This window comes from Aulostomus chinensis, chromosome 21, assembly GCF_037954235.1.
Source record: "Aulostomus chinensis isolate RoL2024-O1b breed Wild chromosome 21, RoL_Achi_v1.0, whole genome shotgun sequence".
Lineage (NCBI taxonomy): Eukaryota > Metazoa > Chordata > Actinopteri > Syngnathiformes > Aulostomidae > Aulostomus > Aulostomus chinensis.
In genome coordinates this window covers 12747519-12764107 of record NC_141340.1, presented here as the reverse complement: position 1 = coordinate 12764107, position 16589 = coordinate 12747519, and the positions used below count along the sequence as shown (strand labels likewise).

General features: G+C 41.3%; 1 protein-coding gene across 1 annotated transcript; it reads right to left on the bottom strand.

Moving 5' to 3' along the window:
- Nucleotides 1–2822: 2822 nt before the first annotated feature.
- Nucleotides 2823–3179, bottom strand: LOC147241753 (uncharacterized). The gene has a single exon (XM_086192357.1). The coding sequence runs from the start codon at nucleotides 3177–3179 to the stop codon at nucleotides 2823–2825; it is 357 nt and encodes a 118-aa protein (XP_086048483.1).
- Between the last annotated feature and the right edge of the window lie 13410 nt (nucleotides 3180–16589).

Below are 16589 nucleotides of genomic sequence, written 5' to 3'. Positions count from 1 at the left end.
AGATAGTGTGGTTCATATCTATTTTGTATGATAATGACTGCATTAAAATTTAACCCTGACTGAGAGGAATGCACATGACAACTCTGGTGTTTGAGAATCTGTTTTCAGTTGTCACATTTTTCTTCACACATCTCACTTTGCTTCACTGGAAGGAAGCTACTACGGCCCCGGATTTCCCAAATGTTAAGCGGCACTGGGTGTAGAACCCCGCAATCTCATGACCCCATCAAGTCAATATGAATTTGCTTCTGTGTGTTGCTGCTCGTGCCACAGAGGAATTAGACGAGTTAAACAGGAGGTATTAACATCCGTCCTAGTCTCTTTCCATCTCTGGAGATGACATGCAAAACGCTGACACTGCTGTCTTCTCTAATTAGATCGGAAATGTAGAATATTGCTGTTTTAATGTGAGGGTTAAATCATGCATGTAACCCTCACTCACTCCTTCTCTCCATTTCCCTGGATGGATAGATGGTTGCAAGCTTAAATATAATTTGATATAAATCTTGGCTTTTCTGTGTATAAATAAAACAATTAGGTCTTCTCGATACATTAAGTCCCTCTAGAAAATTGTGATTCTGCGATCCCATAAATTAATGGGTAATCATTCAGACTCTGAGGATTATGTGTGGGCTTGTGTGTTTACAAATTTCATCACAAAAGTAAATGGTTTTACTGCAGAACCTCGGGAAGTGTTGCATTAGTATGTCATCGCCTCATTTATGCATTCATGTGAAAACAATGACTATGTTTACATGCACACTAAATCCCAACTACCAGAAGTACTGGGAAGTTGACATAAACTCACGAGCATTGTACCAATTTCTACATTCTATACAACCACCTTCCTTCTTTGTGCCATAGAGTAACTACGTGCCTCATAGGGAGGAAGAAGAAGATCCTAAAAAAAACAACAACAGGTTGCAAAGTGAGGCTGACATGGATGAGTCAAAGGAACAGACCAAGGTGTTGGCTGGTCCCCTGAACCTGCTGGCCAAACTACAACCCATCTAGACTGCCCCACAGTCCTGTAGGGCTGTAGCGATACACTAATCTCGCCATACGATACGATACACAATATTCGGCTCACGATACAATTCGATACACTTACATCCTTTTATGAAAGATATTAAAGGGACAGAGTGATTTTGGTGACATCTTGTGAGTGTTCCATAGACTTGGATTGAATTAATTCAACTGACAGCATCAATTACACAACACATGGCTCTGACTGGCAGCTTGCAAATGCTGGACAAAATGAATCAAAGAAGTGGTGAAAAAATTTGTTTCATTTTTTGAAACTGAGTGCAAATTGTAGCTTGCAAGATTTTGAAAAGTAAAGTCAACAATGGAGAGTTTAAGTGCAGCAAGTGGCCTTCTTTGGCAGCATTTTTAGCTTGATACTGAACACAGGAGGTAGCTACGAGCCACTCTAACCACCAGGTAAACCAAAAATAAACCATGGCAGCCAAAAACTCAAATCGTGGGTGACTACAGCATAGCAGGGCTCCATCACATTCACCATGCGCCTAAAGCTGGTGTTTTCCACCACTGAATAAAGTCTCAAATCCTGACAAATAAAGTAGGCAATGGACTCCATAATTTTCTGTGACCTCGGTGAAGAAGATGGGAACTTGTGGCAACGACCGCCGTCACTGTCCAGTGTGGTTTGTTTCAGTTCACGCTGCAGCTTCTTAGGCTCGGTCTCAGTTAGTATTACCTTGTCCGGGTGATGACGTATGAGGTGGGCTCGCAGGTTGGTGGTATTTCCAGAGTACTTAATGTCTGTGTGACAGTTTGCAAACCACCATACTTTTGTCTAAATTGTCACTTTCTTTTTTATTTTTGAACCCAAAAGGCTCCCACACATCTGCGTTTAAGCATGCGGGCACTGGGGTTGTACTCGCCGCCAATGTTCTCTCTAAACTGCACGCTTGTGCTATCGCGCACCGCTCGCACATTCTCAGCGCACAAGAAAATCTATGCTGCGCATAGACTCGGTGAGTGACAGGTGTCCAGCCAATGATACGATACGGTTCACTAAGGCCACGCACCCAATCATAGCATTGACAGTGCTTGTATGTGCCTTGCCCATACGCGCCGTGGCACAGTGCAGGTTAGCTCGCTAACAACAATGCGGCAGAGATAAGCGACGGCGATTGGAGCTCAGCTGTTGAGTTGTACGTTGTTCAACAGAGCTTTTTATGATCTTGTAGCGTGAGCTATACACATAGCATCAACAAGCAGTAACGGCACATAACGGAAAAATAACAGAAGTTTTAAACTCAGTAAAATCAGAGGTAGTATAGAGAAGATCAGTGCAACAGCACCATCTATTGAAAAAGTACTCATGAAACGTATTGCATTCAACACTCCTGCTTACTTTTTCAATGGCATTAAGTCCCTTTAAATAATATGACAGAGCTGTGCTCTCCTTCACAACAAATTGTCAAGAATTATTTTTTTTTAAATTTCACATTCATGCATCACATTTTTTAGACTTGCTTTGATCAGGCAGTGTTCGGCGCACACCTGTAAAGCACAAACAACCACTTTAATAAAACGGAACACGTCCAATCTCTCCTCTGAGATATTCACACAACTGTTTGGTGAGTGGCTTGGTCAATGTATCCGCTGTCATGTCTTTTGTTGAACCATACTGCAGTTCTGTTTGTCCATTCTGCACACATTCAAGGATGTAGGGATGGCAAATGTCTGGGTTTGGTTCTGGAGTGGTTCACAGGATTCTTCACGATTGCGATGGCTCCTTGGTTGTCTTCCAGGGTTACTGTGGACATAGACTCCACCCCGAGATCACTCAGTCATCGTCTCAGCCAGATTCCTTCCTGAGCGGCTTGACTGAGTGCAATGTACTCGGCTTCTGCTGTTGAAAGTTCAACTGTGAGCTGTTTTTTGCTGAGCCAGCTCACCACTCTTCCACTCAGCAGGAAGATGCTGCCTGTCGTTGAGCGGCGATCATCCTGATCTCCAGGCCAGTCGGCATCTGAGAATCCAATCAAAGCTCCACAGGCTGACAGCTCATACTTGAGAGCAAGGTTCACTGTTCCTTTCAAGTAAGGAAGTATATTCTTCACAGCAGCCAGATGTGAAGCATCTGGATTTGCGTTGAACTTTGACACAGCACTCACTGCTTGAGCTCTGTCTGGTCGTGTTGCCATTGCAGCACACAGCAGACTTCCTACCATTGACTGATAGGTGGTGCACTGGCTTACTGACACCATCACTCTTCCTCAACTCAGCAGGAGTTGCTACAGGATTTGCATTGTCCACTCCATATTTCTAAAGTATGGCTTCAATGTAATGTTTCTCATGAAGGACGACACAGTTCTCTTCTTTATCTTGAATCACAGAGATGCCCAACGTGTAGGACAGCTCATCCATGTCCTTCATCTTGTAGCGCTCCCTGAGAGCCACTTTGAGCTGATTCATACCTTCACTTGACTCTGTTATCAGAAAGAGATCATCGACGTAAACTGCGAGTATCTCAAGCTCTTGTCTTCATCTCACAAACACACATGGGTCTGATGTACTCTGTTTGGATCCAATTTCCATCATGAAGTCTGTGAAAGCCTTGCTCCAGCAGCAAGGAGACTGCTTCAGTCCATAGACAGATTTTTTTCAGTTTACACACCAGGTGTTCCTGCCCTGGTTTTATGTATCCCTCTGGTTGCTGCATGTAGATTTCCTCTCCGTTCAAGGAATGCAGTTACAGCATCCATCTGGTGTACATGTAGATTATTTTGAATAGCAAAGGACAGTAATGCACGAATAGAGCTGAAACTGGTGAAAAGGTTTCATCATAGTCAGCACCATACAACTGTGAGTAGCCCTCAGCAACGAGCCTGCACTTGCATCGTTCCACTGTTCCGTCATTATGATGCTTGACTCTGAACACCAGTCTTGATCCTACTGCTTTTCTTTCTCTTGGTAAATCCACCAAGGCCCAAGTCTCAAAAGCCTCCAGCAGCGACTCATATATTCCAAGTCAGCCGCCTCCTGCCATTCTTTTGCATTAGGACTCGCCGATGTTTCTTTTAGTGTGATTGGCTCTGTCACACGGCGCGTATTGGCATGATGATCAGCAGTCACTGTATCAGCAAACTCATCATATCCGGCCAGCTACACAGAGCTACTAACATGGAGAACGTAACGAAGAACAAGTGACACACATTCAATGGACAGGTGGATGAAGAATAATAAATACACGTATATTAGCGGTTATTTAAATTATTGTTATAAATTATTATCTATGAATGTCTATTAGACATCCAGAAATAGATGTCTATTTGGGGTCTAGAAATAGACGTCTATTGGTGGTCTAATGGAGAAGAAGACAACCTTGGGACGAGTGTGAACATGTCTAAGGGCAAAAACCCACTCAAGAACCTTGCCCACATGCATGTTCTTGGAATGAGCAAGCATGGAGTGAAGTAAGACAGAACATGTGTGAGGAGAGAAAAGTTCATATGGTTCCAGATCCTGAGGGGTGGACGACTGCGCCCACCAGAAAGAAACAGAAACACTGAGATATTTTGCCAGATCACAAAGGTAAAGTCCAAATCTTGTCTGAAAACTTAACAGCCATGTTCAGTTTGATGTCTTGAAATAAGTGGATAAGTCTTTGAACTATGAGCTGCAGTTTTGTGGAAACGAAGGAATTACCGGTCTTGCAGACAAACTGCAAAATGGTCTTTATTTGAACCTGATTAGGACTTATTTAAGTTTGTAACCTCAAATATGTTTTTTTTCCCACCTGGTGCTGAAGACTCAGGTTGCCCAACTTCTAGCTAGTAATATGTAGAATTTTGTCTCTCCTGATCAGTAGCACCAACAGCCTGTCTCCTATTTTACACACTCGTCAATCTTCAGACGTTGCTTTTTCCATTTTTTCTTGTGCAATTTTGGAAATTATGCATCAATAAATGTTTGTGGAAATATGACAAACAACTCCTGAGTTCTTCCTTAACGCGTTCACAATTGGATCACCCTGGAGGAGGTTCTGGCTCTGGACAGGGCCTTCGACTCGTACATGTGAACTGAGCTTGACATTCCTTCAGGTTGTAAAGCAGTGTTTCTTTTCAAGGGGGAATATGAGAAACTTGGGTATTAAACATGGAAAAACATGGGCTAATTGTGTTGGATCGCTCATTTGTTTGAATTATCACATCATCAACTGGCTTTAATTCGACATGTTCAGTCGGCTGATGAGGGCCAATGATACCCTACCAACAGTGCCAGACACACTGGAAAAACTGCGGTTGGTTGGTTGATCAATTAATGACCCCAGCTGTCCACAACAGCCAAGTCTCAGCTTGTGTGTGTATCAGCGCTGTACAAGCTGAACAACAGCAAAACAGGGACGGTAGCCCTGAGCTGATCATACCTCGTCTGCTCGGCCATCAGTTCAATTCACGCCACAGTGTTTCAAATTCTTTTACTATCTCAATTTTTCAGAAATGTCCCATTTATCACAAATCCCATAAGCTGCAAAAGGTTGGGCATTTCTGAAAGAAGAATATTAAAGAGATAGTTCCCCTAAAAATAAAAGATTAAGTCATTATCTTGTCACCCTCATGACAATGGAAGGTCAGGTGAATTTTTTTTGTCCACAAAATACTGTTTTGAGTTTTACAGGAAAAGGTGCTGAAGAAAAAGAGTGGCGTGGCTCAGGGGTAGAGCGGCCGTCTAGCAACCGAAGGGTCGCTGGTTCAATCCTCACTTCCCCCAGTGACCGTGTCCAAGTGTCCTTGAGCAAGACACTGAACCCCTAATTGCTCCTGATGGCCCTGCAACGTACAGGCGACCTGTCCAGGGTGAACCCCGCCTCTCATCCAATGTCAGCTGGGATAGGCTCAAGCCCTCCCCCCCAAATGGATGGATGTTTCCATACTGCTTGTCTTTAGTGTCCTGCAGCTTTGAAATGTCAAGTTGTTTTGAAAATGTCACTGAGCAAATAATGCCTTACTTTAAATTTTTAGGTGAACTATTCATTTGAAATGCACTGCTAAGCAAATCAAGCAATTTAAACTCAGTTTTTTTAATTTTTGTGTTCTACAAGAAAATCGGTAAGTAATCCTGGGAGATTAATAGCTGCATTAGTTGTTGAACTTCTAAAATCAATTCATTTGACAAGGCATTAATATTCTCTACGTCAGAACATTTGACATGTGGAATGAGAATGACTCTTTTTGGGTATAATTTTAGTTCTCATACCTTCTGGCAAATGTTTTCCTTACATATTGACGTTGACTCCAGAGTAGCTCCATCATAAACACAAGTAATATGCAGATTAATTTGAATAAGTGCGCGCGTGCACGCACACACACAGAGATTTAATGTTTTCCCTGAGTTGAGATAATTACTGCAGGCAGAGCGTGTAGTTTAGCAGCGAGTGGCAGAAATGTGATGTGGCCTGCAGTCTTACCTGGCATTCATTCCTCTCAATGGAGCTTATGGAGACATTAGGCAGAAGACATTGACTACAGCAGAGACAAGGAGAATCCGAGTCACTCACTGAGCTGCATGCACAAAATATAAAGGCGTCAGTGCATGAAGGAGAGTGTGTAAACATCCAGTGGCTTCTGTGTGCGCGCGCTAAAGAGATGCTTGTATTAGAGTTTGCATGGGTAATTTGGATCCATTACTCAAACCTTAAAAGCCATAAGCTATATTTTCTTATGTGCCACGAGATAAGATTCATTCTGAGTGATGAATCTGTGCGTGCGCCAAGCAAAAGACAACACGTGTGACACGGGATATTCATGACAAATGTCCGCCCTTGCACACGCTGACAGCACTTCATTTTAAATAGAAATAGAAATGGTTCAATCTTAACAAAACCATCAAAATATGCAACCCCCCCCCCCAAAAAAAAATTTGCATTTGCTTTCATATTCATATGTGTTCTCCGGTGATATAGGAGAAAAGCAGCAGTATAAACATCATGTAGGATCTATGTCCCTGTGTTCACGCCAACCTCTGCTTTGATTCATGTTTTTCATTACGCTCACATGTAGCCATCAGTGATACGCAGCATTACAAATGATTTATATTTATAAGGGTGGTACACAACACCCGGTGGTGCCATTTTTCAAAAATTGTTTTCACTTTCCATCTCTACTTTGTCTCATATTTTAAGCCTGACTTGGTTTAATCCCCCCACCCCACCCACCCACCCCAAAAAAAGCTGAATTATTGGTTTGTAAAAGGGTTTTGTATGCCTGCCTTTGTGTGTATCCACCAATGCAAAATGAACAAGCCTTAAGAAGCATTTATCATGATTAGTCTTTCATCAGTGGACCAGAAGAGGCCTTTAATATCATTGACAGTCATTGCCTGCTTTTTCCATCTTCATTTTTTATCCCACCATTCCCTGATTCACTCAACTCTGAAGAGAGAGCTCAATAATCAGCAACTACCCAACCCCTTCCTACTCACACACACACACACACACACACACACACACACACACACACACACACACACACACACACACACACACACCGCCAATCACCTTCGGCCAATAAGCTCACTCATTAGCTTGACCTTGCTTGCTGTTGGGGCACACGGGTGAGGGGTTGTTATCCAACACTATATTCTCTTGAGAGTCAGACAGGGCGTCACAACCAGAGGAAGTATTTATGTCTGATTTGAATCTTTTATCACCAAGTCAAACTATAAGCAATATCAAACAGATGTGAGTCACAGATATCACTTTTTTGTTGTTGCATAAATTTTTGTTATATTTTATGGACAGACAAAAATCATGCATTATTCAACCAATAATTATTAGATCTAGTATGATAGGGCTAAATATAATCATCAAGGTCATTATCACATTTTTTTTAACATTCCCTTTCTTGTCTTAAAGCCTGAAAAATTTGCAAAAATAGAACATCCTTGAATTTCAAACAAAAAAACCCCCAAACAAACAAGATAGAGCTATATGGATGTGCAACTATTGGTTCAAGGTTTGATGTTCCAGAACGGTTCTGGTTGTTTGGGTATGAGCCAGAAATTGTTAAAGATATGGCGTTATGTTTCCTGAATGTATCTGTTTTGGTCTCTTTTGTTGTTTCCTGTTTTATTTTGATAAATGTTTGTACGTCTTATCCATGGTTGGCGACATGCATGGGGGTGTGAGGTCCTGCTCTTTGCTGCTTGTATCCAGCCTGAGCATGAACATGCTCGGGAGGCTATAGTTCCTCTTTTCCTTCCTTTTTTTAACCCCTGTTTTCTTAATGTGTTCTCTGGTTTTCTGGGGGATTCACTGACACACAAAAAGGGTGTGGTACAACTGTTATTGGTCGAACGAGTGTCATCAGGAAGTCCGCTTGCATGGATGCATGCATGGTCTTCATAGCTGATGAGGGTCAGCCCTTCATTTCAGTTTAGTGCTTTATTCCCAACACTTACACTTGTCTAATCTGGTCCAATCCCAATCTCCACCCTCACAGACTCAGATTCAGAATTTTAAGTCTGTGATGGCGGGCGGATCGTCCCAATAGCAGATTGTCCGCCAACATTTTGATCCCTGACTTCACCCTTACCGCAAGTCCACTTTTTTACAGACACGAGGGAATTCACCAGAGTTCATTACATTGTGGTACGATTTACTGGTTACCATGGTTACAAGAGGGTTTGCCGGAAGTGTAAAAGAAAGAATAAATGTGATGCTGAGCAGGTAAATGTACTTTATGTTTTGGTTTTGTTTTTTCGTGGATGGTACTGATGCAATCGTCTGAAAACCCAGTAAAAATTACTCATTACATTTAAATTTGTTCAATTTAAACTTCATTTTTATCCTTATGTAGAAGATATTCGTTGTATTGTTTACTTATATCATACCAACAACTTCTGGGTGTCTATTTTATTTTTGATCTCTTATTTCTATAGTTACCTTCTGACAATATACCACAGTATGTGCCACATCATTCCTTCGCAAACGGAAGAGTGTTGTGAAACATGAACTTGGACATGGACTGTTCTTTACAGAGTCTCCTGCTCAATTATTTACCTGGTGAGGTGTGATGGTGCAAACTAGGACTGGGCTTTCAATGCTGGACTCAGTAATTTTGGACTTACTGGACTCTGGCTTCTGGCTTCAGCTTATTCCCTGTCAGACGCACTTAATTATAATAAAAGTTATTATTGACAAGAGGTTTTTTTGGCATGTAGAAGCAACACGCCAGCGATGACTGTGCCAACACTGGCTACAGAAGTGAGAGTATCCTGGGCCTGAGAAACACAAGCATGAAGCCTAGATTTGTTTTGCTATCTGCCGTGTTTTTAACGTGAATCAATTAATCGCTCAGTGGTGTCAGCATCGCTGTAGATGAATGAGTTATTCACTCTAAAATTTGGAAGAAAAAAAAAGTCTGAGCTGCAACTTTGTTTTGACCTCCTCTGAGTTCCACCTTTATCTCTGCTCTTGAGTGGAGCAATACACACTGTGATTATGAGGTGGGACACACAAAGTCCACCCCTCCACCCTTCCACCCCTCCTCCTCACAGTTCCCCTGGAGCAGCAGTGAGCTACCAGCACTGAGCCCTATTGTGTCTTTAAACTACACAACGTCTGTCTAGTTTGCTTTTGATCTCGGGCAAGACAAAGAGGTGGCAGAGAAGTGCTCGACAGTCATTTCTTACCTTTCTTGGAGGGCTGAGAAAATCAAGTGTGGTGTTAAATCTGATCCTGTCAGTGCAGTTGATGGCTAAAGGGGACTCTGTAAGAGGCTTTAGTTCTGCTCTGGATCTGTTGTCTGAGGGATTTCTCTTTTACGAGCCAACAGAGAAAGTATGTTTTCAGAGAAATTCCCCTTCTCGGTCTTTCAAAAAGAGAACTAGTGTCAGATCTTCTTTGTTTTGCGTGTGATAGAATCTATAGGCATATCAACACAGCAGGTTCTCCTTCCTATTTTGGTCTTTATTTAAATGTTTCCTCCTCTTTACTTCACATATCATTAGTGTAGTGAAATGCTAGTCGGTCAGTTGGTGTGTGTGTGTGTGTGTGTGTGTGTGTGTGTGTGTGTGTGTGTGTGCATGTGTTTAGGTGTCATCACAGGCCTCATTGGGGGGATGTGTTACAGGCTGGGTGACAGATTGTCCAGACAATTGCTTTTAACAAGTTGGAGGGAAAGTAGGGCAGAAATACTAATGTCTCGCCTCACCGATCCATTCCACCTCAAGACATATTTTTCTTTGGTTCTCTATAATTTATAAGCGGACGTGTCATCCTCACACATACAAGACAGTACTGTGACACACACACACACACACACACATATACGCATAGGAGCGTGGCTGCACACACACAGATAAGGTGCAGGTAAGTTTTTGTTTTATTCCGGGTGCTGTTTTGGGGAAGTCGTTGCCAAGAATGTGAAAGAAGACACACTAATGTCACCTTGATATATGAAAATCTGTGTTTGTGCAAAGTGTGCTGAGTGCGTGCGATTAGTCTGTGAAGGACAACTGAAAAAAGTCACTGTTAACTCCCAACTGCATGCATTACAGTGAGAACCAGAGGTAGGTCAGTCGAAGAATGAAATACGAATGTGTGTGCGTGTGTGTTTTTATGTGTTTTTATATGTGTGCGTATGTGTGTGTGTGCGTGTGTGTGTGGCTGAGAGAGAATGAGAGAGAAAAGACTGCAAAAAGACTGTAACAGGTACTGTGAAAAGGGCGATGAAGGCATTTTCTCTTGTTTGTTCTACCTGGCAAAACAGGAAAATTAGATATTGACTGCAGAAAACATTTTTCATTTCAATGCGATCTGATTGATGGCAGCCCGATGAAGCTTGATGAAGCTGCCACCATTCACACACACATGCAAAAATATATGTAAAACTATAAAGGGCAACTGTATGGATACACAGTCACATGCCAATATATATTAGATATTGAAGTGTATATGTTCTCTTTCTGTTGAATTTGCTTGAGATGTGTAGAACTAGGGGGCGGCACGGTGGTGCAGTGGTCAGCACTGTCGCCTCACAGCAAGAAGGTTCCTGGTTTGAGTCCCGGCTCCATCACAGGATCTTTCTGTGTGAGTCTCCATGTTCTCCCTGTTCCTGTGTGGGTTCTCTCTGGTACTCCAGCTTCCTCCCACAGTCCAAAGACATCAAGAGGGGACGAGGCTGATTGATACTCTAAATTGACTGTAGGTGTGACTGTGAGAGTGAATGGTTGTCTGTCTCTATGTGTTGGTCCTGTGATGGACTGGTGACCCGTCCAGGGTGAACCCCGCCTCTCGCCCAAAGGCTGCTGGGATAGGCTCCAGCCCCCTCACGACCCTGAACAGCATAAGCGGAAGAAAATGGATGGATAGACGGAGGGTGTAGAATTAGAGGTGCTGCACTTTAAGGCGAGATGTTCCTCGTACGACATCGGATCTCGTTTAAGTTTCCTCAGATCGTATTGTATCACATTCATTTTATCTCAAATAAATGAGCGTATTTCCAAAATATATGAAGAGACTGCATCCTCTTAAGGTGGCTCACTTACGCTCAACTGCACGTTAATGTAAATATCTAATCATCCAATCACATGGCAGCAACTCCAAGCATGTAGGCATGTAGACATGATGATTTGCTGAAGGTAGCTCAACTCTCTCTCGAAAATGGGAAAATATCCAGTTAGCAGCAGTTATCTGGTTGGTGGCAGAGATCAGGAGATGATGTCTAGACTTGGAGCTGATAGAAATGCAACAACTCGAATAAGCACTTGTGACAACTGAGGTTTGCAGAGGAGCAGTCGAGCTACAGCATCAGTACAACACGCCCAAGTTCACTCCTGTCAGCTAAGAAGAAGAAACTGAGGCTATGACTAGCACAAGCTCACGGCAGTTGGATAATAATGTACCTGGTCTCGCACCGTTTGGATGGAAGGGTCTGAATTTGGTGCAAACAAAAGCATTGATCCCTCCTACTTCCAGCAAGACAACAAGACGTTGTAACAAAGCTCAAACCATCTCAAACTGGTTTCTTGGACACTACGGAGTTCACATCATCTGGTTGTGGTGGAATGGGTGATTGGCATTGTGGATTCGCAGCTGACAACTCTGCAGCAAATGTGTCACGTGATGCTGTCATGTTCATATAAAATGTACAGTATAGAATCTATGCCATGTAGAATATAGGCAGTTCTGAAGGCAAAAAGAGGATCCAAGCCAGTAATATGTGATAAATGTATCCGTCAGCACCAAAGAAATAACTGTAAATCAATTTGCATCCTACTTCAACAATATCACACAAAAGCGGTTGTTACTTTTGTTACAAAACCAGAAGGACTACAGGAGGAATCCATGTTTGGTGGCATTTGGTCCTGCTCAAATCATAGCGTTTCACTGCAACTAATGATGTTTTTCAAAACTCGAATCAGACATCAATTCTATTGACATTTTCTAACAGTGAATGTGTAGTCCTTTTTTGTTGGCTTTTATTTTTTTATTTTTGCTTTAAAGATCAATTAGCTGTGGTTAGCGATTGATTCTTTTTTAAATAGAGTTGTTTTTGTCATAAAGATCAATGCAATATTTACAGAGAAATACTTGATATTGAATTTTTAAAAATAAAATTTAAAAAAAAAAAAAAAAGCTTCACAATATTCATAAAAGTTGACGCTCCAACCCTCCATTAAGTTTCCAGAAAATCATGCCGGTAGTTTGGTTAATCCTCCCGCAGACTCAATCAAGAGCACAGACTGATGGGCTAAAATAGTTAAATTTCAAATCACATTGGAAATAATGAGTCATCACAAGAGAATGAAGTATTCTTTTCATTGCAATCATACTGTCACTTCTATATTTCTGAGTTTTTCCGTGTCCATCAACCATCTCAGAATTCAGCAGTCTAATCCGATCGTGAAAAGGCTGCTGACGAACGTCGGCACAAGCACATAATAATAGAAGCATCACCTGTCATATTAATGGAGCTTTCAGACTTCAGCAGGTGAAAAAAATGCAATAGAATAGCTTATATTTAGTGTAATGGCTGAAGCAGAGACACAACATGACCTGAAGGGGAAAAAGAAAAAAAAGTACAACCTTCCAAATGAAAGGAAAATGAACTTCCTTATTTTCTGTTAAAGTTCACAAAAAAAGCATCCAGAAGAGTTTTCATTTTAAAATTCTAGTAAACTCATTGCTTCTCAGATAAAACAAAAGTAAAAATTGCAACTTAAATAACCTTAAGTTCTCCTGAATCAAATGTTGTGTCGCTTGTAATGCTTAAAGTGAGAAAAACTAAAGAAAATGCAATCCTTAAAAGGTTTAAAGGCATGAACTGATGCAAAAATGACCTTTTCCTGCCAATAGCAAAAATATACCAGAAACCATTCACAGCGGAGGCGAATTATTAAAAGGGATTTTCTTCGTGCCAAGGAACGCCAACATTCTGCTGTAGTAGCCAAATGTAAAATGCATTCATTTTAAGAACCTGATTTATGGAGGAACCAGGCGTCGTGTTGTCATTGAACAGTCCTGCAGGAGGTCATTTATCAAACCCCTCTAGTAGTTTTGATGAGCGTTTGGCTGCAGATGAACTGATTCAAGCTCGATTTGTTACTCAGTGACAAATAGATGTTTTAATTGGGGCTTCACGTCAGCGTGATTTATTTGTTTCTTAAACGGAAAGGTTGGTAAAATTCTGTAAATGCAGTTATCACTGTGTTGAGGAAGTATTACATTGCTGCCGTCTATTCCTCACAAATATTGACTTCCTTCATGAAGCTGACATTAAGGAAGTGACTGTATATTACTTTGGCTTTCTTGGAATTCTGATACGTAATTGTGTCCCAAAGGAATGTTTCATTGAATGCACACGTGGCTTCAAATAATCACACGTATGCCGGCTGCAAACTGAACGACAACCTGCTTTCTGACCGTTTTGGAATGTCATAATGAAACTTGAGGATCTTAAGCACAGAGGGAATGACGAGCGCGCACTATGAAGCTTAACTATTTAAGGAAGTAACGGGAAACAAGACCACTTTTTTTCGAGAGGGGGCAGGTCTTATGTATTTGCTATAACATCTCAAATGTTGCGTTTCTTGTCTGTTATTCCCAAATATCCCTCTTCTCTCTCTCTCTTTCTCTTCTCTCCATCTCTTATGAGCTCTTTTTCATGCTGAGGCAAAGAATCAATCCATGCATAAATGATTAGAGAGTTTTGTTACAAAAGGATGATTGTTTCCATCCCTCCTGCACATTTGACGTGTCTCTCTCCCTCTCTCTCATACACACACACACACAGACATGATGCACAGAGATAGTTACACATTTGAGTGCGTGCTCGGGTGTCAAAACAGGCCTCTGCTGGTTGCAGAAATGCGTGGACGTGTGACTGAGTGTGGGCGTGTGCATGTGACAGGATCAAAGATGCTTGTGCAGAGGGGATAGAGATGATCCTTGGGTAACAAAACTCTAATCATTTATGCACTGGATTAAAACTTTTCCTCTCCTCTTCTGTGGCATCCCAGAGAAAAAAAGACGGGGACAGAACTCTGACATTATTAATATATGGATTAATTTGAAGCAAAGACGCTACGGCAGCTGCAAATGCTGCAGAGAAGATAACCAACTTCAAAGACCAGAGAAACTCTCAGTCATAGGGTCCTGTTTTGAAGTTGAATTTAAATCCAAACTGATGTCAGACGCTCGTCCAATTCATGAGATGTCAAGTTCTGTGTAGGGAGCTGTAAGATCCATCCATCCATCCATTTTCTTCTGCTCATTCTTGTTAAGGGTCACGTGGCCTGGAGCCTATCCCAGCAGCCTTCAGGTGAGAGGCGGGGTTCACCCTGGACGGGTCACCAGTCCATCACAGGACCAACACATAGAGACAGACAACCATTCACACTCACAGTCACACCTACGGTCAATTTAGAGTATCAATCAGCCTCGTCCTCTCTTGATGTCTTTGGACTGTGGAGGAAGCTGGAGTACCAGAGAGAACCCACACAGGAACAGGGAGAACATGGAGACTCCACACAGAAAGATCCTGTGCTGGAGCCGGGGCTCGAACCTGGAACCTTCTTGTTGTGAGAACAACAGTGCTGACCACTGCACCACCGTGCCGCCCATGAGTTGTAAGATATGTAAAAGAAAATATGATATTTATGGAAGTTCATGTGGTCAGCTAAAGACATTTTGTCAACATATAAGATTTTTTGTAATCTTTATTCACATGCATTTAAAAAAGAACCTCACACGCTGTCTTGACTTTCTATAATATTCGCGATGCTTCTTTGCTAGACCTTCATCAGGCCTCATCAAGCACAGAAACATCACGAGTAAAGGTACTGTTGCAGGTTAAGACTGTGATGGAGTTTATTTTGTAACTTGCCTGCCAGTCTGCCTCTTTTTCAATGTATCTGTCTCATATGGATGTGCGAATTATTCCTTTTTGTTTGTAAACTTTATTAACTTGACATAGATAAAACTTATTTCTCTTTTATACATGTGTATTGGCATTTTTGGCATTATTGCAAATAAATCTAATTATTCTGCTTTATTGAGGATCATATAAGTGCTTTTGGAGAGCAGCATTATATTCCCCTAACTTAATTTTAGATGATCTATAATGGGCAGAAATATCACTTTAAATGCAAGATTTCCCACTCGTGCAGAAGAATCATTAGAGAGAGCGAGAGAAAGAGAGGGAGTGTGTGTGTGAGAGAGAGAGAGAGAGAGAGCGAGAGAGAGTATGTGTAAGTGTGTGTGTTCATTCATTCTAATAAACCAGGGATCCATCCAGCTGACGTGGCGTTGAACCGCTAAATGCAGACAGTTTGCATTTTCACATCCATACGAGTAACTATTCATCCATATTAGTGTCAAATCTCTCCAAGCTGCATTGCCTTTGTTTGATCCTTCCTTTATTTTATTTTATGTTTTATTGAAGACTTCTCTTACGGATCAGTTTGGATTAATTCAATCTACGGATGGCTACAACTAGCAATTTTAATCACGAGTTAATATAAAAAGTGGCACCATCTATAACATTGAAATTGCTTCATATTACTCCACTGCCTCCTGTTAGAAACAGATATTGCCTTCTTATTGTATCTCTGTTTGTTTTCATTGCTTTCCAGCCTTAGTTGTCTTGTATATACAGGTCATTAACAAAAGATTCATACAATATAAACACTATTCATTTTCATTATCCGAATCTTTTCAATGCCAAAGTTTTATTTAAAATGTCACAACATCACAGCGTTGTTTTGATGTATTCTTACAATCCTTGATAAGCTCTGTACTTTTTTTGTTTACTAAAAACTGTTGGGAATATCTTCCTGAAACGTTGGATAAGAAGGCAAAATGAGACATTCATTTTGATTGATTAATTACAGAAAAAAATTGACACACTAAAAAATTGATAGTTTATTGTCAGGAAATGATGTGTTGTCAACAAATCTGATGATGGGATTTTTACTAGCTGTCCTATAATTTGCTCTTGGAAATTGCCTGTAAAGTGTTCCAAACACATGGAATGCCATAGTCCTGTCAGGATTGTCTATTTTTAGTTTTGGACTTTTCAGTTTGGCATTTTGATCTTTGTATTCCTTCC